The sequence below is a fragment of the Solanum dulcamara genome, chromosome 3 (genome assembly GCF_947179165.1).
Source record: "Solanum dulcamara chromosome 3, daSolDulc1.2, whole genome shotgun sequence".
Classification (NCBI taxonomy): Eukaryota; Viridiplantae; Streptophyta; class Magnoliopsida; order Solanales; family Solanaceae; genus Solanum; species Solanum dulcamara.
Genome location: NC_077239.1, coordinates 6328200 through 6351694, shown reverse-complemented (window position 1 = coordinate 6351694; position 23495 = coordinate 6328200). Strand labels below are relative to the sequence as shown.

At 32.1% G+C, this 23495-nt stretch overlaps 2 protein-coding genes across 3 annotated transcripts; both read right to left on the bottom strand.

The window, feature by feature from the left end:
- Positions 1-311: 311 nt before the first annotated feature.
- On the bottom strand, positions 312-1881 carry LOC129882312 (probable glutathione S-transferase). Its single transcript, XM_055956559.1, has 2 exons — positions 1377-1881; positions 312-923 (listed from the first exon to the last, which is right to left on the bottom strand). The coding sequence occupies exons 1-2, from the start codon at positions 1683-1685 to the stop codon at positions 567-569; spliced, it is 666 nt and encodes a 221-aa protein (XP_055812534.1). The 5' UTR covers positions 1686-1881; the 3' UTR covers positions 312-566.
- A 14368-nt stretch (positions 1882-16249) lies between these two features.
- Positions 16250-17150, bottom strand: LOC129882311 (probable glutathione S-transferase). Of its 2 annotated transcripts, none has more exons than XM_055956557.1 (2): positions 16888-17150; positions 16250-16648 (listed from the first exon to the last, which is right to left on the bottom strand). In XM_055956557.1, the coding sequence occupies exons 1-2, from the start codon at positions 16996-16998 to the stop codon at positions 16304-16306; spliced, it is 456 nt and encodes a 151-aa protein (XP_055812532.1). In that variant the 5' UTR covers positions 16999-17150; the 3' UTR covers positions 16250-16303. The 2 variants fall into 2 exon arrangements, with proteins under 2 accessions (XP_055812532.1, XP_055812533.1); XM_055956558.1 differs by having other exon boundaries at positions 16909-17123.
- Positions 17151-23495: the final 6345 nt, after the last annotated feature.

Here is a 23495-nt window from a genome sequence, read left to right as displayed (position 1 = left end):
TCATTTTGATATAACACATTAGAAAAAATAATGCATGTATTTGCTTTGTGTATTACTAATATGTTATTTGGTACACTTTTTTAACCTATACATTAGTTATACACTCTATTTAGTATTAAAATATGCATAGTTAATTAATACATGAAAATCCATGATATTAGTAACACAAAAAATTTTAATACATAATTTAACATGATTACAAACATAATTGACTCTTAAAATCTTTTCCATCGTATTTATTAAGAATATTTTTATAAATAAATATATTTTAAGATATTATGCTAACACGTGTCAATTTTAATATACTAAACTAACTATTGAATGAAAAATAATTCCAATACAACTGATTCAGTCATTATAATACAAAATTGGGAAAGGTGAAGACAAAAAAGATGACTCTTAGCATTTATTAGCTTCGAAGAAATTACAACGCACATGCACTCACAAACTAACAAAAAACAGCAAACATACTACCTACTATGTGTAAAGTTGAATAAAGCTATTTTTCTTCAAATAGGTAGTTATATTGCCACACAAATTAAAAACTCGAAAATTTCACAAGGTTTTTACTTAGGGGCAGCTGCAGCAGCTTGAAAACGAGCTTTGAAATGTGCAAGTATTGCATCTCTTGAAGGTAAATATTCCTTGATTGGGCTACAATTAATGTACTCATCTCTCCAAGTACAAAATATTGGAAACTTTTCACTTGTTACAAAAACATTTCCAGAGGCTTCTTCAACAATTCCCATCCAATATGCCATCAAATTTCCAGCCATATCAGCAAATCCAAATTTGTCACCTACAAAGAACTTCTTGTCTTTGAGCTCATTTTCAAGAATCTTTATTAACTCACCCAATTCCTCTTTAGCTTTGTCTGACTCCTCTCCACTGCCGAACATAGCTTTTCCCATTACTGGCATACACTGCAAAATATGACAAATATGTGTCACACCTTTCCGATTTGAAAAGTCAAACTTTTGAGATCTTGACGGTTAATTCGGATATGAAATCTTTAATTTTGACAAGTTATGATCAACTCGAGATCGAGGGAATATTAAATTATACTGATACTTATATAAAAGAATACTCTCCCTAATTTAATTTATATGACACAGTTTACATTTTGATATTCGAATCAATTTTTTTTTATTTAAACCCTACATTCAGACCTATAATTTTTAAGTTTTTGAAAACTAATTTACATAGAAATTTTATAAAAAGTACTATAAGTCACAAGAATTAACAATTATAAATATTAAAAGGGCATATGAATAAATTGTGGTAAAAAAATAGAATCTGAACTATTTCATATAAATTGCGACAAATAAAATATTTACGTTTTAGAGTATATATCTCTTAAATCCAAAAGAATTTACCTTATCATCAAAGAACTTAGCCCAAAAACGAGCTATAGCTCGATCATAAGGGTCTTTTGGCAAAATGGAAGGGCCTTCAAATGTCTCATCAATGTATTCAACAATTACCATTGACTCACAAATTGGCTTGCCATTGTGAATTAGCACTGGAATTTTCTTGTGAATTGGATTAGATTGAAGAAGAAGAGGACTTTTGTTTTGTATATCTTCTTCTACAAATTCATATTCAACGCCCTTAATCTTAAGAGCCCACTCAACTCTACGACTAAAAGGGCTCAAAGAAACACCCAGCAACTTCACTTCTGCCATCTCACAACTTAATTAGATTTCCTTTGATTTTACTACTTTTCAAATTTTTTGGAGGAAATTTATATATGTGTTGGGGTTTTTAGTCTTGATTTCTTGTCTTCTTTTATAGATGGGAAAACTGTTTAAATGCAACCAAGAAAGTGCAATCTTTCTTGGTTAACAATTTAGATGTCGAATATTTAATGTTTTCCATGCTGACCGACGACTTAGCCTCAATTAAATATAATTCAATAAATATGAGTTGTTGAACGTTATGTTCATTACATAATATATAATTAAATGCTGGTCCATTTGAAGGTTAGTTATGTGTGTTTGGTACGAAGGAAAATGTGTTTTTTATTGAAAATGTTTTCTAGAAAATGTTTAATTGAAAACAAGTAGGTTTTTAATTTATTTTATCATATTTGGTTGGTGAGTGAAAAATATTTTCTGAAAAATTAAGTGTTTGGTTTATAAATGAAAAATATTTTTCAGAAAATATCTTTTATATTTGGCTAAAGAGTAGAAAATATTGTTTAGAAAAATAGTTTCTAACATGTAAACCAACTCCGATAATCAACTTGGGACTCGAACCTGACACCAAAATCGAAACGCAGCCCGGATGACCAATTTGAGATCCGACCCCGACACTCAATCTGTGACCTGATTGTGACTCCCTACCCTGAACTTTACATTTGAATCGGGACCCGACCCTCGACCTGACTCTCAACCATGACTCGATTTTCAAATCAAAACCTAACCCAAATTTTGACTTTTAAATCAGGACTCTGAACCCGACACCCAATGCAAGACTTAGCCGTGACATCTAATTCGGGATTTGACCCTCACTTCCAATTCAAGATCCAACTTTCAAACTCTAAATTGATCCCGACTCTCGATCCGGGACTTAACTTTCAAACTGAGACCAACTCCTAACCTAAGACCCAACTTTTAAATTAGGACTTGACCCCGACTCTTGATTCGAGACCCAATTCTGACACCCGACGCAAAACTTGACCTTGACATTCAATCTGAGATCTGACTTTGACTCTTGATCAAAGACTCGACTTTCAAATTGGGACCTGATCCCAACTCTCGGCTTGAGACATGACTTTCTAATCAGGACCCAATTCCTGATCCAAGACCCAATTTCTAACTCGGACTCGACTCCAACCTAGAACCTGACTTTCAAATTAAGACTTGACCTCAGCTCCCGATCTGGGATCCGACCCTTATATTCGATCTGGAATTAGACTTATGAACTGGATCACACTCCGACACCTTATGCGAGACCCAACCCCAATTTTACCCAAGACCTAACTTCTAAATCTCAATTTAGGAACTAATTTTTAACTGGGACCCGACCCCAACACAAGACCTGGAATTCAACTTTTGTGTATCAGAATTCAACCTTATCACTCAACCTGGTTTTCGACTCCAAAACTCGATCAAGGACATGAATTTCAAATTAAGACCTAATCTCGATTCCTGATTTGAAACTCGACTTTCAAACCAGAACTCGATATCGATTCCCAACTCGAAGGATACGACCCTAACACCAAATTCAGAACTCAATTTTGACTCCCGATCCCAGACTCGACTTACAAATTGACACCTAACCCCCATTTTCGATTCAGAATCTGACTTCTGAATTGGGATATGACCTCAATACCTGACCCGAAACTCTATTTCTGAATCGGAGTTCTTCCTCGATACCCAACTTCGACAACTGGCCTCAATGATCGATCTGGGACCTAAACTCGATAAGTAACATGGAACCCAACCTCTACTCTTGACTTGAAATTCAACTCTGACTTTCGATTTGAAACCCCATCTGGACACCTTACTCGGAATTAGACCCAACATTTAACTCGGGATCGACCTTGAATCCTGATTCGGGAGATGACACTCAAATTGGAATCCGACCCCAATCTGATTTGGGACTTGACAGTTGGGTCTCAAATTGAAGTCGTGTGTCAGGTCCAAAACATAGGTAAATGTTGTAATGGAGCTAAAGCCATTATAGACTTAAAAGCAGGTACAAACATTAGATGAAAAATTATATATATATATATATATAAAAAAAAAGGCATATCAAATGATCTTTTTTAATATATATAAATATATTCGGAAAAATTCTTTTAAGAATCAATTTAAATTATATATATAGCCAAATTAGTTCAGCCTTTACCTATGTTTTGAAAAATATTTTTTAAATTCAGCTGAAAAGTCTCCCTTTGGGATGTATAACACTTTCTATCAAAGACAATTCTATATTCAGGACACTAATTCGATCACTCCGTATTCAAGATACTAATTCTATCACTCCATTACAACCTTTGGTGGTTGTTTAATATGTTAAATATAGTTATCATAAGAAAATTTCTACTTCTTCTGTCCCAATTTATATAACTTTTTCTTTTTTGGTTAGTCTAAAAATAATAATACATTTTTATATTTAGTACTCCCTCTGTCGCAATTTATGTCAAAGTGTTTGACTAATAACAAAGTTTAAGAATGAAAAGAAGACGTAAGTCCTAAATATTTGTGTGACTACAAATTATCTCATTAAGAGTAAAATGAGAAGCTGAAAATTAAATTGTCACTAAATATAAAAACGTTTCACTTTTTTTGGGACAAACTAAAAAGAAAAAAATCTCATATTAATTGGGATGGAGTGATTAACAATTGAACTTTTAAACATCTCATTTTACCCTTAAAGAAATGATTTCTAGTCACACAAATATCTATGACTTATCTTTAACCACAAATTTCAAAAAAAAAAAAATCATTCATTCATTAACTTCATACCCAATCCAACACCTTCACCTAAATTAGAACAAAGAAAATATCAATTTTGTTTGGTAATTAAATAATTTGTAAGAAAACAAATAAAAGTTAAAATTTGACAGAGTTGAGTTCGTGTATAATTCATTATTAGCCCATTTTGATCTAATTTATTTTAGTTCAAATACCCTTTGGGAGTACTGTTTAATCAATCATTTAAAAAACTCAATCTATTTTAATCTGTTTAAATTCAATCCAATTCATCATCTTCACACCTCTAATTTAATGAGCTCAGTTCTTTGTGGAATAGCAGATTGAATTTGCTGATATTGCCGCAAATTTATATGGGCACATAATTCGTATGGATATAGTAAATTTTACTTGAGTTGCTTTAATGATAATCTATACTTTTTTTCTTTCACTTATGTGATTGGGCTTATTATTGAACCATCTCTCTAGGGACCGTAAAAAATATTTAACTAAATATATTTCTATTGTTGTTTGGACTCATATTCTCAAAAAGTGAATTTCGCTAAATAAATATGTGCATCAAAATCCGAAAGCTTCTTATTCCATAACATTATAAATACATTTTATGTCTTTCATATATGAAAGGAATTTCATTTGGAAAAGAAAATGTTCCATATCAACGAAGTTCAAATTCATAATTACTGTTTCAATGCACGAGATTTTATCTCACTTACAAATTAATGAAGACCTACCAATTAGTATTACATGAAAAAAATTAATTATAGACACTAATATTAGATCCGCTTTTCATGAATAAACTTGAGTTTTATGATTCTAAGTAAAATCAATCTAAGATTATGCATAGCTTTTGGTCCAGTAAATCAGTAAAATTCACTAAAATAAACGATATCATTAAACCAGACAAAATAAATAAACAATGAAACCTTGACAACTTTCAATATGAATACAGATAAAACATATAACTTTGCAGATAACTCTCCTAGAAGAAGAAAATTCTCTATCTTATATTATTCATGTTCTATATATTCATTTCTAAAATATACATGAATATTGAGTCCCAAGTCGTGAATGTGAAATGAAGATTGAATTCCTTATATATTTTAAATAATCTTTTATTATAGTAATTTTATAATTAAATTAAACTCAAAATTCATACCATTAGTATTAATTTACTAATTTGTTGCTTAGTCAGTGATAGTACTATAAATAATCTATCAATTTTCCCATTGAATATGTGAAAGTGCTTTAATATTTTTAGGTAGCAGAGAGACTAATGAAAAAAGTGGGTGACATAAGCACATAAGTCATCATATTGTTCTCCCCATAAGTCCAGCACCGATTGTTTAGACTTTAGATTAGTTAAATCAGTCGAAAGTTATTTTAATTTATGTTTTTCAGTTTATTTTTATTATTTTAATTTAAAAATAAGTGTTTATAAGATTTTTAATTTTTTTTATCAAAACACCATAAAATAATTTAAAAGCACCTAAAATAAGCAATCCAAACATGCCTTAAAATATGATCAAAACTATGGCTTTTTTGTGAAGCATAACATTGAAACATTTCTAATGATAAATACTTATTTTATTATCATTTCTGTTCACTTTTACTTATTTACAACGAAATCTCTTAAGAATATACTGTCTATTATAAAATATTACGTAATGTAATTTAATATATAATATTACTCTTTTCATTTTATATTACTTATTTTTTATTAACCTCACCCCTTAATAAAGTTATAATTAATAGTGTATTTTATTAAATTATCTTATTAAGAATATTTTGAAATTTTAAATTTAATTATTACTATTTTATATAATTAGTTAATATTGTATGAAAAAATTAATAAAATTCTCTTAATTTGTTAAAATAGTCAAGTAAATTGAAACCTATATTTTTGGTATATGGAACAAGTAAAGCAAAACGGAGAGTGTATTCCCTTTGTCCACTTTTACTTGTTCACTATACTGAAAATGTATATTTCACTTTTACTTGTCCAGTTTTATAAATTAATAGATAATTTATCACTTAATTTTTAGTTTACTTTTATTAATAATTATAGTCATTTTTAAATGCATATCTCAAAGTATTAAATTTTATTTAAATTTATTATATTCTAAGAGTGATACAATAAAATTTTATTCAATTTTTTAAGGGATGTATCGATTCAATATCAGACAAGCAAAATGAACCAAGGAAATAAAACATTAATACCTAGGCAAAAGCTTTGTAGGACATATGTAAGACCTAATCCGTCATTACTAAAAATATTTGCGATAAAGATATACGAATCACATTCGTCATAAGATTAGGATCAATTTCTTGGTACGCGAGTGCATTAGTTGTGAATTAAGGTCGTATGATGCCCCTATCTCAAAGTTAAGTTGAAAGTGTCGTTCCGATTTAGTTTCGAACTTGAGTTTAGACTAGGGTCAACTTCAAACGACCATATCTCTCAACCTATAATGAATTAGGTGGACCATGACCTATTAAATTAAAGATCTATGAGTCTCTTTTCTAGCGCCACCAAGTTTGCCTCATTTGGAGTTTGGAATAAAAAGTTATGCCTATTTTACCCCTCCCATCTTCTTCTCAGGTCAAGAGCAGCCTTTTTAGAGGGCTTTGCAGAAATCCTCGCCTCCAGCTTCACTTGAGAGAAGTGGGGGAAATAAGAAATTCGCGACTTAAGTTCTGTCCCACGACCTCCTGCTTTGGCAGCCATATTTTCGCTCTGGCGGCGCTACTCTAGCGGAACGATGCGATCCAGTCGAGTAAATTTCTTGCGATTTTTTTTAAAATCATAATTAACGACGGTTCAGGTCGTTATTAACAACCATCATCTCTTCTTTCACCGTCATCACAACACCACCAGCTTTTTCTTCTGCCAACCACTATCTCTTTCACTAGCTCCTCCACCTCATTTTCTGTCAAAAAATTAAATAATTATTGAAGTGGGTGAAAAAATAATATATAGGTTGCTACGATATTTCAACAATTGCTGCAGCAACTCAAATAATTGTTAAAGTTGTTGCAACAATTCAAACAACTGCTGAAATTCCTGTAGCAACTATGATAACTATTGTAACAATTATCATAATAATTATCATAATTGTTATAGCAGTTATCATAGTTAGTGCAACAACATCACAATTACTGCGGCAACTATCATAGTTGCTTCAGTTTTTATAAAATTTTACTCGACAATGTAAATATTATTTTTAAAAAAAGTCTCGAAATCAAAGCAAAACTGTTGAAAAAATAAAAATAAAAAGAATGAATGATGGCGACGACAACAACAATAACAACACTGGCAACATTAAAAAGGAAGAAGTAGAAGAAAAAGATAAATATGGCGGAAGGGAAACAGAAAGAAGATGGAGGAAGGAGGGAGAGAAAGAAATCTGAGAATAAAGAGAGAAAGAAAGAAAAAGAGAATAAGATTGAAAGATGATTAAAAAATGGGAGAAATTTAAAATTTTAAAATTTTAAATAAAAGAAAAAAAATTTAAAATTCAAAATTCTAAGATGCAATTCAAAGTTTTTAATCATGTACACATTTCATTTAACCAATAACCACATTTAATCAAGTCAATGTCACTATTCTTTTAATTAAGAACTTTTTTATCAGCTCTTACTCAATTTTCTCCACTTTATGCTCTCGATGACTTATTATGAAAATATGTTATGTTCAATCCGCTCAAATTGGCCAAACCCTTCGGTGGTCCCTTAAAGTTGGCACCAACTTTTACTTAGACACCTAAACCAGGAAATGTTTATTTTAGACACCTAATGTAGGGTCTGATGTGTCATTTTGACACTTTTTAAATAATCTGAAGTTGGAGTCTAGAGCGTGTATTACACTTTCGTCCACATAGATTAGTTGACCAATTATATCCTGCCAACACTACCAACTTTACACGTCATATAACTTTAAGATTAAATGGCCAAAAGTTGATCTTCAACACTGTCTCTCCATTGTCTTTTCAGTTCAAACGAAACCCTCTTCAAGTTCACCGATCAAAACCTAGATAAGTGGATGAAAGTTCAATCTTTCTTGATTTTCATTCAATTCTTAGTTAGTACTAACTATTATGTTAGTTTATGTTGCCAATTTCCAGGTTTAAAGGTTGAAATCAAGTGTTGGAGATTGCATTTTTGTTGAGCGTTTTGACATTTCTATCAACTACTTCTTGTGTTTGCATGTTTCATCCTTGAAGAAGAAGGTGTATGTTCTGGTTGTGTCCACTCTCTGTTAGCATTTTGTAACTAGGTTTTTTTTGGAAATTGTACTGATAAAGCAAGGGGCTTTTTGGGTATTTCCTTTTTGAGATATGGACGACTATATATTGGCATGTTTTCATCATAGGGGTCATGTTATCGCAGATCCTAACTCTACTTACAGAGGAGAAGTAGATGTATTTGCCGTTGCCATTGATAAAGATCATTTTAGCCTTGTCGAGTTTCTTTCATACACTGAAGACCTTGGGTACACAAATGTGAAGGGTTTTTACTGTCAAAATGAAATTAACAATGAATTTGTCCAAGTTACTTCTGATATTCAGTTGTTAGACTATGTGAAAGACTTAATATATGGTGATGACTTTCATATTTATGTGGTCCATGAAATTGATGAGTTAGAGGAATTGCCAACTCCAGCTGGTCTTTTACCATGGCCAGACTCTGTTGATGTTGGAAATATGGAGAATGAGGCTGTTTCAGATGTGAATGAGACTGAGGATGTTTCAGATGTGAATGAGTCAGATCTGCATAGTAGTGACTCAGATATAAATGTCATTCCTGATGAAGATGGTTCAGATGTTGATGAAGAATTGAGATCCTTTATATCTGAAAGGAGGAACAAAAGAAATCCTAATCCTAAGAGAAAAAAGAAAGTACCTGAAGAAATACCAGTAGGTGAAGCTAGTATTGATAGATGCTTTGAAGATATTGGAAGAAATAAGAAGGATAGATATGTTGGCAGATTAGGAGGAGATGAAGAGTATATTGATAGCTCAGACTGTGATAGTAATAATAGCATAGATGTGGTAGATGTAGAAGCTGTTAGGGGTGTTGATCAACCAGGAAGAAGAAAGAGTAAAAATGTCAGGTATGATGCTGAATGTGAAGTCTCTATTTTTGAACTTGGAGTGATTTTTGAAAATGCTAAACAATTTACAAAGGCTTTGTCAAATTATGCAGTAGAAAATAATTATCAGATTAAGTTAAGGCCTAATGAAATTCATAGAGTGAGGGCTAAATGTAAATTCAAAGAAAAATGCAAATGGTTGTGTTATGGTGCAATTGATAGAGATTCTAGTAACTTTTTGATCAAGAACTACCATCCTATACATAAGTGTTCTCCATCAAATAAGAACAAAATATGTACAAGTAAATTCCTAGCAAACAAATTCAGGGATGAAATAACTAAACAATCATCCATAAAGATTTGGGAAATACAAGAATTGTGCAGGAAGAAGTTAGAATTGTATGTGGGTAGGACCATTTGTTACAAGGCAAAGTTAATGATTCTTAGAGAATCCATGGGTGACTGGAATATGGAATTTTCAAGATTATGTGATTATGCTGAGGTGATAAAATATACCAATCCTGATAGTTCTATTTTTTTAAGAATGGATAGAGAAACTGCACCAGGAAAGAATTTGTTTGTATACTTCTATGTGTGCTTGGATGCATTGAAAAGGGGATGGAAGGAAGTATGTAGAAGAAGAATAGGATTTGATGGATGTTTCTTAAAGGGTGCTTGCAAGGGTGAACTTCTAATAGCAGTTGGCAAGAATGGAAAAAATGAGATGTTTCCTATAGCCTGTGCAGTTGTAGATAAGGAAACTAAGCATAGTTGAAGTTTCTTTATAAATTACTTGAAAGAGGACCTGCAGTTGGGTACTGGAAAGGGTCTTACTGTGATGGCAAATATGCAAAAGGTAATTACATACTACATTTGCTAAAGCTATTAGATTATCTATTAAGTATTGAATTGCATTTTGTTTTCTTTGCAGAGTTTTCATGCAGCTGTTGATGAACTGCTACCAAATGCTGAAGTTAGAAGGTGTGCTAGACACATTTGGTCTAATTGGAATCAAACCTGTAAAGGAAAGGAGAAAACAATTCTGGAGATGTTCAAAGGCAAGTTTTGAAGTGAAGTTCAAGGATGAGCTTCATAAAATGAGCAAACTTGGTAAGGATATTTGTGTTGACTTATTGCATTATCCAAAGGTGTCATGGGTTAGGGCATTCTTTCAAGAGCATTCCAAATGTGATGTAGTTGAAAATAACATGTGTGAGACATTTAACTCATGGATCATATCATGTAGACACAAATCTATAATAACCATGTTGGAGGAAATTAGGAGAAAGATAATGACAAGAACTATAGACATGATTAAGTTTGCCAACACCTGGATATCTGATATTGCACCTATGGCTAGACTTATCTTAGAGGAGAATAAGGACAAGTCTAGGACATGCAAGGTGCTTTGGAATGCTGATGTTGGGTTTAAGATTGGAAAAGGGGAGTACAGGCATACAGTTAACTTGGCTGATAGAGTTTGTAGTTGTAGAACTTGGCAACTGAGAGGCATTTCATGCCAACATGCTATTGCTGCTTTATGCCACATAGAAAAGGAGCCTGAACCTCTTGTGGAGCATTGATATAAGAAGGATACCTTCTTAAAGGCTTATAGTCATTTCATCCAACCAATTCCAAATATGAAGATGTGGCCTGAAACTAACAATCCAAGGATTGAACCTCCTGAACCTAAACTAATGCCTGACAGACCTGTAAGAAATAGAAGAAAGGACAAAGATGAACCAAGAAAGAAGTATGGAAAAATATCCAAACAAGGGGTGAAACAGACTTGTTCCATGTGTAAACAACAAGGTCATAACAAGAGATATTGCAAGGTAACATAATTTATACTTGCTTGTGTCTTTTTTAATCACTTGTTGAATTTTTAATGAACATATATTTTGTGCTTAAATATTCAGGTTGCTGGTCAAAGTTCAGAAGCAGCTACCCATAATTCACAATTTACTGGTCAAAGCTCACAAGGAAATAGCCAACCTGAACCAAAAAACTTCAGCCAACCTGAACCAACAAACTTCAGCCAACCTGCATCAACAACATCAAGCAAGCATGCTTCTTCAACAACAGTTTGTGCTGATACAAGTAGAGTTAAGAGGGTGAATGATACAAGCTCAAGCCAACCACCATCATATGTGGATACAAGTATTCCTTTTATAAGAGGAATAACAAGTCAACTACCTCGGAGAAGAAAAGAGACTATTGGACAAAAGAGAGGAGTTGCAGCAACTGGAGAAGACTCTACAAGAGGGGGGACAAAGAAGCCATCATATGGTGGATCAAGTAATGTTGGATTTAGCATATTCACAAGTGCAAGTGGAACCTAAAGACTCAATGTATGTTGTTTTCTCCTTTGGTTACATACTAATCTTCACTAGTGCAGCTTACTTACTAATTTTGGTTTCTCTTTTTCTGTAAAAACAGCCAGGGACTTCAAGTCAAAGGATTCTACCAACAGGTTCAAATTTTAAGGATGCAAGTTCAACAGGCATAGACCTTGATTTTAAGCCTAGAGGCTTGAGATGGAAAAATAGAGATGTTGTCACTACCTTTCAGTTGCAGCAAATGACAAACAAAAAGAAGATGTAACAGCAGCTTGAAGTTTTGAATACTTTTTGCTATGTAACGTAATCACTTTTGAGGATTGTAACCTTGTTAAACCAGTCCACTGATCGTGGTATTTAGCATAATGCTAACTTTGAGTTCATTGTGGATTATGTTTTTGTGTTACATTGTGATATTGTTAAATATTTTTGGTATTAAATTATCATGTCACATAATGCAATTGTCGCCTTGTTTCTCAAATAGAGATGCTGCAGAATACCATTGATGAAGGCAATGAAAAGCTACCACAATATCCAACAATTTGTAGGATTTTGAACTTTTAATAAGTGAGATATGTATTCACTTCAACAAGATGTGAATTGTGAATTGTATATAACAATAACATCAAAATACATACAAATGTGGCCTAGCTAGAAATTTACAGCAACAACAACAACATGAAGATTTATTTCATCCAAAACATAGACAACTTTACAGCAACAACAACATCAAAATAATACTACACCACCACCTATCCAAAACATAGACAACTTTACTGCAACAACACAACACATTTTTTTACAATTAGGCTTCAATCTCCATATTCCAAACATTACCAACCTAGTAGCGATCACACCAACAATAAATATATTTCTTGCTCGATTTATTTTTTCATCAAAAGCCTTAACTTTCTTCAACAAACCCCAGATCACCTTATTTGCTTGAGGAGGGTGTCGATCTTCATACCAATAAAAAAAATCACAATCACCCATTTTCTACAAAATCAATCAGAAAAAAAAAATTAAAAACCCACAATTAACAGAAAATACTTATTCCTCTTTTGTTGTACTTACAGGAAATAAATGGAGCTTTAAGATTCACAATGAATAAAAGTTGCAATATATGAGTAAAAATATTAACATAAAGAATTACTTTACCTTTGAAAGTTTACAAGTAAAAAATCTACGACCTGGATTTAGTTGGGTCCAAGAAGTCTTTAATAGTGCTTCATTAGCACATTTACAATATCGACATTCATCCAAAGAGGTCATGGAAGAGTTGGAGAAGCTCGACATGGAAGTGTAGGAGAAGAGTGACATGAAAGAGAGAAAAACAAAGAAGAAGAGAGAATTGATTTTTGCCTTCTTTTTTTTCCAAATCAGAGAAACAAGCTAAGAAATTAGGGCAAAAATGAAGAAGAAGGGGCATAAATATATAGATAAGAGAGATATGACCGTTATAGGCCTTGTTTGATGCCACATCAGATGAAAAAATAGCTTCTACGCGCCTCAGGTAAGTGGAAAACACGCGAGGTGCCAGTTGTGTAAAAAGTGTCAAAATGACACATCAGACCCTTACAATAGGTGTCTAAAATGAACATCTCCTGGTTTAGATGTGAAAGTTGGTTCCAACTTTAAGGGGCCACCGATGTATTAGGCCCGCTCAAATTAAAACAAATTAAGTGAATCATGTGAAAAATTAAATATCTCTATGTACAATTGAAGTTTTCCTTTTCCCTAAAAAAATAGCAGGGATGGCTTGTGTGTATGTCACCCACATCATCATACCTCATAGTTTTTTTAAAAAATTAATAATAATATTAGTGAAAAGGCGAGGCAAAATAGGAAAGAAAAATATAAGATGAGAATTGATTTCTCATCAATATAATAAAAACTCAATTAGCTAACCAACCTAGCTATAAGATTCCTTCATCAAATCTCGTGGCTTGCTTTGTCATTGGAATAATATTTTCTCGTCCGTTATAACCACAAAATTGATTATTTTAACATTATGAGACACCAACTTTTCCATTCATTTTCTTTTCAATGAGAAAAATTGATATGATTATTTACGGAAAAATTGCCTAATAACATTCATTTATTTATCATATTTTTTTATTATTCTCATCCATTTTAAAAAATTACAAAAATTCTTTTTTTTCCATTCGGATACATTAATTCAGTAATTTGATTCATAAGTTATCTCTATGTTTAATGTATCATGCTTTAAATGTTACTTGCTGATACATAAAACTCTAATTAATGTATTCGAATTATCAAATTTTAAAGAGATTTTTGTAAATTAAAAAAAAATAGAAAAAAATAATAATTAGCCTTTATACTATGTGAATTACGCAAGTTATAATCACTGGTCAATCAGCAAAATAGTAATTCGAGATGCTTCCCTTCTAGTATGTGAATAGTCGGTTAAGCTAGCTATCTCTAACAAGCAATTTTATTTTATTTATTCATAGACGAATGCAAGATTTTTACGGTTACTAATCTCAGTTTATACGATATTTTTCATTTATTAAAAGTTAATTTGACAAAATTTTGAAGTTGACTTAGAATAGATCAAATTAATATATTAAATTTAAAATTTTAGATAGTTTAAAATATGATGAATATGATACTGTAAAGAATCTTAGTTTCAAAAAGGATAGTAAAAATTAGTGATAATGATATTTGAAAGCTTATGAAGATACATATTCTTAAATCTTGAAATATGCTAGCGATTAATTTAGCTAAATTTTCTATTTTATTGTTGTTGGATTAATTGTAATTGATGTTGCCGCGTATTATTTAACTCTTTGAGATTGTTTATATATTAGTATAGTGAAATTATTAATTGAAAAGAAGAAAGAAAAAGAAGCCATAGTTTTGACTTTTTGACCAAATCAATTGGGTGACTGGTGAGAATAATAATTAAGATGACATATGTGCTCATGCCACTCACCTTTTAGTCAAATCATCATTTCTTGCTCTTTCCCAATCCTATGAGAAAATTAATGGAGTATTTAATTAATTATTGTACAATTATAGGATCATTGGGGTATAAAGTCAAATTTTATAGATATTAGAAAGGTCATAATTTTTATACAGTCAGTATATATAAATTGAATGACAATAACATATTTAATGTGATTCTATAAGTGAGGTGTGAAGATAGTAGAACATACGGAGGCCTTATGAAGTATAAATGTAATAATGCAAATTTTCAGCGAAAAAAATATAATATAAAGTTATAATAATAAAATGTAGCTCAAGATTTTGAGAAATTGAAATAATGATATTGAAATAGAATTGCGATGAATTTGATAAGTTGATTTAATGATATTGAAATAGTGTTGACTTGTTGTCGTGCTTGAAATCTAAATAAATTTGATCTTCTTGTAAACATATAACAATAGATTTTGCATAATACTGAAGGTTTGACCATTTGTGAGACTTTAGAATATTCAATAATAAGAATTAAAAATAGTGAAAGGGGAATGAATAAATATAGAAAAAATAATGTGATTCATGTTAATCGTTCGAATATAAATGAGACAACAAAATATATAATCATGTAAACAAATGTTATATTACCTAAATATTACATTATTTCTCAACTATTACACGATCGTGGCATTAAATAAGATAAAAAGTTATATTTCTACCTAAAAATGCCTTTTCGAATTTACCGTATATAATTTTTTTTAACAATATATGTATAGAGAATACAACTTAGGAAAAAGTGTGGCCAATAAAGTTGGAGCTCCAAACTATTATTTTAGTGACCATATTATTGAGCCGTCGGTGAATCACCGCTCAACTATCCAAACATGAGTAACAGACGATATTTGAGTTCAGAGTCAAAAAGAGCTATTTTTTTCTACAAAAATGCATAAAGGGTCACTCATATTTTGAAATAACAAAAGGGACAAATTATTGACACTAATGATTTAGTAAAAAAAAATTAACGCCATTAGTTTTTTTTAAAGACATCTCTACAACTACAGCAATTTCCGATAAACAAAATTGTAAAACGCTACAACTGCAGCGATTTTGATAAAAAATATATTTTTAAAATTGTAACAGCGATTTTGATAAAAAATAACGACGTTAAATTTTTTGAACTAAATCACTACAATGTCAGCGATTTGTCTCTTTTTAGTTATTTCAAAATATCAGTAGCCCATATTTTTATATAAAAAAATAATCCTTTTTAACTCTGGACTCAAAGACACTTTGTGATTTCTCTAACAATACTTTTATTCGAATTCAAGATTTATATTAAATAATTATAACATGCATCTTATTCAAATATTTTGATGCTCACATACACCTAGTTCAACTCAAAATCAATTTAAATTAAACCCACAAAAACATATCCTAAATCCATTTCTATTTTTTTTTATTGTCACACAAATCTTGAAATTCACTAGAGGTGTTCATTTTGAAGCAGCTGAAAAGCGAGCTTGGAAATGTGCATGTAATTCATCTCTTAGAGGTAAATATTCCTTGTTTTGGGCACAATTAATGTATTCATCTCTCCAAGCATATAAATTTGAAATTTTTTCTCTTGTAATCAGAGCCACTCCAGATGCTTCTTCAAAAACTCCAAGCCAAAATCCCACAACATTTGCAGCAATATCAGCAAATCCAAATTTGTCACCAACAAAGAACTTCTTATCCTTTAGCTCATTATCAAGAATTTTCAACATCTCACAAGCTTCCTCTTTTTCTTTCTCTTGTTCCTCTCCTTTGAGAAAGATATTTTTCCCCGCGGCTGCCACCTGCTCAACACTCGAAAATTCAAATTTCAACAAAAAACAAAAGTTCCGCAATTCTATAACAAAGTAGGGTCGACTATATGAATCTTCACTGATCATATCGTTATATATAATATTTAAGCTCATCTTAAACAACTCTTATGAAAGTACTAGGAATTCTCAATATTTTTTATTGGCATATAAATCTACGATAAGATAAAAGGATTCTTGAAAAACATAACACGTAAATAAAGTTGACATACCTGATGTTCAAGGAACTTAACCCAAAAACGAGCTATAGCTCGGTCATAAGGGTCTTTAGGCAAGATTGGAGGGCCTTCAAATGTCTCATCAATGTATTCAACAATTAACATTGACTCACAAATGGACTTGCCATTGTGAATTAACACTGGATTTTCTTGTGAACAGGATTGGATTGAAGAAGCAGAGGGCTGTAGATCTTGTTCTATAAATTCATATTTGACACCCTTAATCTTGAGAGCCCACTCAACTCTATGACTAAAAGGGCTATGTATTGTGATGAGTATATAGGCTAAGCTGAAGAATAACTAAAAGTAAATTTGGGAATTTTTAATTTCTTTCAACTGTGTAGAAAAAGAAGACAACTATGCTACACTACACCTACTTATGCTAATTACTATTTAGCTAACACTCTTAACAATCACCCTCTAACAACTTTCTAATGGATTAATTAGTGTGGGACCTACACTAATAACTAACTAACTAACTAATTACATCATGTGCACAGCACACTACTAACTAATTACACCATGTGCACAACACACTACTGCCAATACTCCCCTCAAGTTGGAGGGTGCATAACATCCAACACTCCCAACTTGTTCGTCAAATACACATTTTGTTGTTGGCTCACTCCCTTTGTCATCAAAGTCTGCTTGTTGATTATTTGTTTTCACAAATTCAGTGTTTATTGTTCCTTCCTTTATCTTGTCCCTTATAAAGTGACAATCAATTTCAATGTGCTTTGTTCTCTCATGATAAACTGGATTTGATGCCAGTTGAATTGCTCTGTCTTACTATCACTCCAAACTGTTACTGGTTGACGAATTTCCACTCCCAGTTCATTGAACAAGCCCAGCAACCAAGTAATTTCTGCTACAACAGTTGTCATGCTTCTATACTCAGCTTCAGCTGAGCTCTTAGATACGGTTTGCTTCTTCTTTAATTTCCAGGAGATTAATGACTCTCCAAATTTCACTGCATAACCTGTGATGTATCTTCTTGTGTTTGAGCATGTTGCCCAGTCTGAATCACACTAGCATGTTATCAGCTGTGTAGGTTGTGATTTGAAAATAAGACCCTAACCTGGTGCATTCTTCAGGTACTTGACTACTCTAACAGTTGCTTCCCAATGTGAAACTTTAGGCTCTTGCATAAATTGGTTTAGTGTTTGGACTGCAAAGCTAATGTCTGGTCTAGTAATGGTGACATACAGTAGCTTTCCTATCAACCTTTAATACCTTAAGACCTCCTCTAGACCTTTATCATCCATGACTCCAACAGCTTTGTCATATTCCACAGTAGTCAGTTTGTTTCCAACTTCTAGTGGTGTGGCAGCTGCCTTTGTGCCTGGTAAGCCCATTTCTGATATAAGATCCAATATGTATTTTCTTTGATTAAGGATAATATCATATTGTAATCTCAGAACCTCTATACCAAGGAAATATTTGAGTTCCCCCAAGTCTTTCACTCTGAAGTCATGATGCAGAATCTATTTGGCTTCCTCAATGAGACTACTGCTATCTCCATTAATAAGAAGATCATCTACATACACAAGTATTATAACAATGTTGTTACCTGATCTCTTTGTAAAGAGTGAGTAATCATGAAGACTCTGTGTGAATCCTGCAGCTATCAATGCATCAGTCAACTTTATATTCCATTATCTTGATGCCTGCTTCAAGCCATACAAAGATTTTAATAACCTGCACACCTTAGTCTCCCCTGTCTCTTGAACCCTTCTGGTAACTCCATATATACTTCTTCATAAATATCTCCTTGAAAGAATGTATTGTACACATCCATTTGATGAAGTTTCCACCCTTTTGAAGCTGTCAGTGCAATCACTAATCTCACAGTGATCATTTTAGCCACTGGAGAAAAGATTTCATGATAATCAAGACCTTCATTTTGACTATATCTTTTTTCCACCAACTTTGCCTTGAATCTTTCAACATCCCCATTTGCCTTATACTTGATCTTATATACTCATTTAGATCCAACTGCATTTTTTCCATTTGGAAGATCAACAATCTTCCAAGTATGATTATCCTTTAGAGCTTTGATCTCCTGCTACATAGCTTTTACCCACTTTGTATCCCTTGAAGCCTCCTTAAAGTTTTTAGGTTCAGCTAAGGTAGAGAACTTAGCTAAATAGCTTTTGTACTTATCTGATATTCCTGCATATGATAGATACTTGTTTATAGAATAGATGTGATTTCCATTATGACTAGCATTTACAACATAGTCATTTAACCATCCAGGTTGTTTGGTTATCCTAACTGGTCTGTTACCAGTGACAACAGGAGGAGCAACACCATCCTACAATGGAACTTGTTCAGCCTCATCAGGTTCTTCTATTGTATCTGCAGCAGTATCATTGTCATTGTCAGCAGAGTGTGCCCCCTTGCTACTACTAGTGGAGACTGGTAGATGTGAGCAGGAGCAGGAGGGTCATATAAAGCATTAACAGGACTCAGTTGAAGAAATGTGCTACCATCTGAATCTGCAGTGTTACTAAAAGGAAATTTAGTTTCTTTGAACACCACATCCCTGTTAACAGAAAGCTTGTTAGTGGATAGATCAAGAACAATATATCCCTTTTGGGTCTCTAAAAAATCCATGAATACAACTTTCTTGTCTCTAGAAGCAAACTTGTCTGATCTAGGCAATGTAGTGACAAAACACAGGCAACCAGGTACCCTTAGATGATCAAGAGAGGCCTTTTTATGATTTAGCAACTCATAAGGAGTATAGCCCTTCAAGGTACTTGATGGCAGCCTATTCATAAGATACACTGCAGTTTTACACAAAAACTCCAATACTTACTTGGAAAAGTAGCCTGAAACTTAATAGCTCTTGCTATCTCCAAAATCTGCCTATGCTTTCTCTCAACCACCCCATTTTGTTGAGGTGTATAAGGACAGCTACTTTGATGAATTATCCTTATGCTCTGTAATAAATCGCAGCTTTGAGAATTAAAAAATTAAGTACCATTGTTAGATCTAATAGTCTTGACTTTGCAATTAAACTGAGTATTCACAAAGGCAAAAAATTGCTTCAAAGCAACAATTACTTCAGTCTGTAGTTGTAACAAATGAATCCAAGTATATCTGGTATGATCATCAATAATAGTGAGAAAATAACTCTTTTTATCAAAAGTAGGAGTTTTGTAAGGACCCCACAAATCTAAGTGAACCAGTTCAAAGGGCTGACCAGCTCTAGAAATTCTTAAAGAAAATTGTAATCTGGTCTGTTTTGCTAAAGGACAAATTTTACAATTATTATGCACATTCTTGTCAATCTTATTTTTGAATTCTACCATAGTCTTTATTGTGGATATGGAAGGATGACCCAGTCTTCTATGCCATAAACTGCACCTTCCATTAGCATCTGCTGATCCTTGGAAAATACATAGTCCTCCTTGCAATGTACCAATCTCCTTCACCCTGCCACTGTAGAGATCCTGAAAGATACAATGATCAGGGAAAAAGTTGACTGAGCAACATAGTTCCTTGGTTAATTGTGACACTGACAGTAAATTGTATTTAAAATCAGGCACAAACAACACATTTGTCATCCTTTCCTATCCAAATAATTCTGCACATCCTGTATGTGTAATTGGTAATGTACTTTCATTTGGCAAATGCATCTTTACTCCTTTATTAGTTTGCAGGCCTTGAATGTTCTTTAGTATCTTGTCATTTGTAGTAACATGGTGAGATGCACGAGAATCAACTATCCATTCACACTATTCTAACTGAGACATTAAACAAGTCACAATACCTGTCATATGAGCTTGATATTCTTCAGAGTCATTGCCATATTTGCACTGATATTCTGAATCATGGTGATTACTCTTGTCATCACCTCTTCTATTATCATCAGCATACTGACCCCTATTATCAGCCTTATCTGCATATTTTCCTTGAGCAAAGTCTGCATTGTTAGCCACTGCAGCATGTGTTTTCTTTCTCCGTCCTTCATTATTATCCCTCTTGTATCTTTCTTTGTATCTGTCCTTTCTCCATCCTTCACGATAGTTGTTATCTTTCCTGTAACCATCATAAGCTCTTTCTATTTTTTTGTTAGCTTTGTTATCCCTTTCTGAAGGATATCCAACAAGTCTGTAACAATCCTTCTTTGTATGATTTCGCATGTGACAATTCTCACAATACATTGAACTGTCTCCCTTATAGTTGTCATTTCTTTTGACTTGCATAGCTATTGGAGTGGATTTCTCAACATTTACCTGTTGACTTTCATCTTGCACTATAAGGGCATAGGTCTGATTTACAGATGGTGCATTAGACTTTATCAGAATTTGAAGCTTAGCTTGATCATATGATTCGTTTAAACCACTCAAAAATTGCATTAACCTTTGCTCCTGCAGGTATTCAATGTAGTCCCTAGACTTTGGACAGCCACAATTCGGAGAAGGAGCTATCAAATAAGACTCACTCCACAGTTCCTTCAATTTGGAGAAATATATTGACACCAGATTGGTTCCCTGTTTAAGATTTGCAATAGCTGTGTGTACTTGGAAAATTCGTACTCGATTCACCTTGTCAAAGCTTTCCTTCAGATCCTCCAAGACTAAATGTGCATTTGACGCATATACAATGCCACTCAATAGGTTCTCCGATACTGTATTTATGATCCACGAGAGTACAATTGCATTCACTGTCTCCTATTGTTCATGAAGTGATTCGTTAAACGATTCCTTCGTGCATGTGCCAGTTACAAACCCTAGCTTCTTCTTAGCTAGAAGAGGGATTCTCATAGCTCGACTCCATACTCCATAATTTTCAGATCCGGTGAGATTCACTGGTGCTAAAACACATCCCGATGGTCCGATGGATGCACATATAAGGGATGACCATGTTCTATAACTATTTTTTTACTCGACGATTGCAATGTGAAAGATCAGCTGTTAAATTTTGATCATCAACCATTATTCTTCAATTTCCTCTCCGATGTTCTTCAGTTCCGAACTCCAATGGCTGTATCCTTCTCCGACGAGCTCCAATTCTTCAATCTGCAACCTTCTTTGATACCACATTGTGATGAGTATATTGACTAAGTTGAAGAATGACTAAAAGAAAAATTGGGGATTTTTGATTTCTTTCAACTGTGTAGAAGAAGAAGACAGTTGTACTACACTACACCTACTTATGCTAATTACTACTTAGCTAACACTCTTAATAACCACCCTCTAACAACTTTCTAATGGATTAATTAGTGTGAGACCTACACTAATAACTAACTAACTAATTACACCATGTGCATAGCACACTACTAACTAATTACACCATGTGCACAGCACCATACCATGTGCACAGCACACTACTGCCAATACTATGCCATAGACCAAGTAACTTAACATCTGCTATCTCTCAACTTTGGTTAACTGTTTTTTATCTATACTAATTGAGGGAATTTTTATGTGGTTGTTCTTCCTTGAGGTCTAGTCTTCTTTTATAGGGGCAAAAACAAGGAAGTTCCTTGGCAATCTAACAAATGGAATAATGTTTCTTCTTTGACAATTTAGTTTTTGTTTTTAAGAATGTTTCTACATTGACCTGAGACTTTGAATAAATACTATTGGTAATCCCTTCATTTCATTTTTATTCCTCGAATATTAACTTGACACATCATTTAAGAAACAATAAATAAAATGATAATTTTATTATTGATTTGACACACCTCTTAAAGAATAAATTAAATAAAATAACAATTTTATCATATTAATTCAAAAAATGACTATAATTAATAATAAAGATAAATTAGAAACCGAATGATATATAAAATACTAAAAATACAAAGTATGATAAATAAATTACAACAGAGAAAGTGTATTAAATATTAAAAAAAAATAGAATATTCACATTTTTAATATGTTTTTTTAAAAAATATTTAAGTTGTTAATTATTATGATTTATAATATTATGCAAATTTTAAATATATAATATACTAAAAAGCTAAGCAAGGCAAATAAATTGAAACGGAAAAAAATACAAAATATATATAAACCAAATTAATTAATTAAAATATTTATATTTTAATATATATATATATATATATATATTAAATATTTTGAATTGTTAATTATAGTGATTTATAGTATTATTTTTTCATAATTTTTAAATATATAACACACTAAAAAAGAAATTAAGATAAATAAATTAAAATTAAAAAGTTAAATATAAAATAAATTAAAATTAAATTATTCAATATAATGGCCGACATGCTTAAGAAATAAATCTCAAATGCTGCAAAATTCAGCGCGTGGCATCCCAGGGTGAAGTGGGCCCCAAAACTTTCAGCAATTCACACATGTAAGGTTGATATCAATTTTAAATTGGAAAAATTACGAAAAAATACTTTTTAATAAATAATTATTGATTTTAGTGATATTTTTTATTTTTTATTATTTATTGTAATATATAGCAATATTATGATATATCTATTATGTATTAAAAGTGAATTATGCATGCAATATAAATGTATTATAAGTATTTTAAAATATATTATACTTGTTTGGTAAGAAATTGATATAATATATTATAAGTGTATTAAAATATGTCATAAATATATTATCCATAAATAA